The following is a 2,042-nucleotide window of genomic DNA, read 5'->3' as shown; positions in this document are numbered from 1 at the left end:
ACATCTGAAAGGCACAGAACATGTAGGCTAATAGATACATAGGAACCCATCTCATGGATGCATCAGCTGCAGTTTCTTTCCTACATCTACACTCTCCACTGAAAACACGTCACCTTGCTTCGTCCCAAAGCCATAGAAAATGTGATTTATAGTTACTTCGACTATACTAGCCTACACAGCTCATGGATGCAGCTATTGCAGTATCTCTATGATTTCAGTTTAAACTCATCAATCCCTTATATCTCCTGGAGAACTGCTATAGTTGTCATATTCATAAATCAAATCAAATCTTATTTGTCACATGCTTCGTAAACAACAGGTTTAGACTAACAGTGAAATGCTTACTTTCAGGTCCTTTTCCAACAATGCAGAGGATCCTAATGATGATGTATCCTTCATCATGACAGGTTGAAGGTAAATACAGATTAGCCTTCTTATCATGCTAACATGAACTGCCGTGTCATTCCCCTTGACCCATATCTGCACTGGAACAGTGAAGAGAACCACAGGCAAAATATTGTACTTATCCACGTATTATTGATATTCTTCCACTCTCAATTGCATTTTTAGACGTCTCAACAACACAACTTCCAACCTAACACCTGTACTTTGGAGAGTGGCCCTTTGCCCTCTGCTATGATTCTACCGTGTTGGAATAAAGGGCATTGTTTTAATCAGATTAAGAGATTAGGATGTTTATGTAGATGACTTTATAACCTGGATTGAGGGAGAGGGATTTCTCCTGCAGTTTTCAGGGGTGGAAGACTGGTCCTTGTAAGACGCGGTAAGTCCTTTTGTTCCTTGTCTTTTATGAATTAATATTATTCAATTCATTAATCTAGCAATCATAGGGAAGGGATAATCTGAGTGTAGGATTGGGGTCTATTTTAAAAATATAATATACCAATGAATATTCACAACCCCAATCAACAAAATTATTAATGAAGTACCACCTAATGTATGCAATTATGATTATCAAGCTTCTGCGTGGCACATTTTAAAATAGTTTTTGTGAGTGTGGCTCTACTTTACGAATAATGTTTACCTTCCCTTCGGGCAACAATGTATTTATTTTCTTTGACAGACAATGCCGGGGGTGATAAATATGGACGAGTTGACAGACGTGGATAAGGCTAAAATGGAAAGAGACCAAAAGAAGATTGAAGTCAAGCTTGAGAGATGGCTGGTAAATTTGACCAGCTTACTTTAATTGATCATTTTTCCAATTGTAAAAGTAATATCTATGTAGGAACAATAAGAGATCTGGATTGGTCATCAAATGAGACTGTAATGGCATTCTTGATATTAAAGTTGTGTGTGTTACCGGTAGACCATTATTTTGTACGACAGACGTCTAAGTGCTGTACTGAGTTTATGGAGGCCGTTCAGGCCGGTGTAGAAGAGGACACCCTGGTCAAAGGTATTGCAGAGGACAAGAACCCATTCAAGGAGTTGAAAGGTGGATGTGTCGTCTGCTGAAGAGGACAGGAAGAACAGATTAGACCCCCTCTAGTGCCCAAGGATATTCCCCCTACCCAGGAAACATTGCTGGATCACCATTAGCCAACCAAGAACAAAAAACAAAAAAAATGAATTTAAATTTCTGAATATATACAAACCTCATGAACCCATGTAAATTCATCTCCCTGAATTGATGCAGTAAATAAGAGTAGTTTTTGGCAATGATTGTCAGAGCTTTGTTGGATGGTTTATTTGTCAGTAAAGTGCTTGTCTCCCATCTGTTTCATTATTAGATGAAACCAAAGTCATTAAATGAGCTTGTTTACAACTACAAGTCACCTGGGCTGTTTTCAAAGACTAAATAGCTGTTGAGCTCATATATTATAACTGATATACAGTACCAGTCAAAAGTTTGGACACACCTACTCATTACAGGGTTTTTCTTTATTTTGACTATTTTCTACATTGTAGCTTGGCATTCTCTCAACCAGCTTCAACTGGAATGCTTTTCCAACCGTCTTGAAGGAGTTCCCACAAATGCTGAGTACTTGTTGGCTGCTTTTCCTTCCCTCTGCAGTCCA

General features: G+C 38.5%; 1 protein-coding gene across 1 annotated transcript; it reads left to right on the top strand.

Moving 5' to 3' along the window:
* The first annotated feature begins 675 nt into the window (after positions 1-675).
* LOC115132692 (guanine nucleotide-binding protein G(T) subunit gamma-T1-like) lies at positions 676-1,789 on the top strand. The gene is made up of 3 exons (XM_029665414.2): positions 676-784; positions 1,085-1,186; positions 1,351-1,789. The coding sequence occupies exons 2-3, from the start codon at positions 1,088-1,090 to the stop codon at positions 1,477-1,479; spliced, it is 228 nt and encodes a 75-aa protein (XP_029521274.1). The 5' UTR covers positions 676-784; positions 1,085-1,087; the 3' UTR covers positions 1,480-1,789.
* The last annotated feature ends 253 nt before the right edge of the window (positions 1,790-2,042 follow it).

Source organism: Oncorhynchus nerka, linkage group LG7 (genome assembly GCF_034236695.1).
Source record: "Oncorhynchus nerka isolate Pitt River linkage group LG7, Oner_Uvic_2.0, whole genome shotgun sequence".
Lineage (NCBI taxonomy): Eukaryota > Metazoa > Chordata > Actinopteri > Salmoniformes > Salmonidae > Oncorhynchus > Oncorhynchus nerka.
The sequence above is the reverse complement of the archived record's forward strand: the minus strand, read 5'-3'. Positions and strand labels throughout refer to the sequence as shown.

What these genes read in the sequence shown, in the direction of transcription:
- LOC115132692 (XM_029665414.2), top strand. Translation starts at nt 1,088, where the DNA reads ATGCCGGGGGTGATAAATATGGACGAGTTGACAGACGTGGATAAGGCT. An exon ending in TCAAGCTTGAGAGATGGCTG is followed by an intron (nt 1,187 to 1,350) that starts GTAAATTTGACC and finishes TTTGTACGACAG; the next exon opens with ACGTCTAAGTGCTGTACTGA.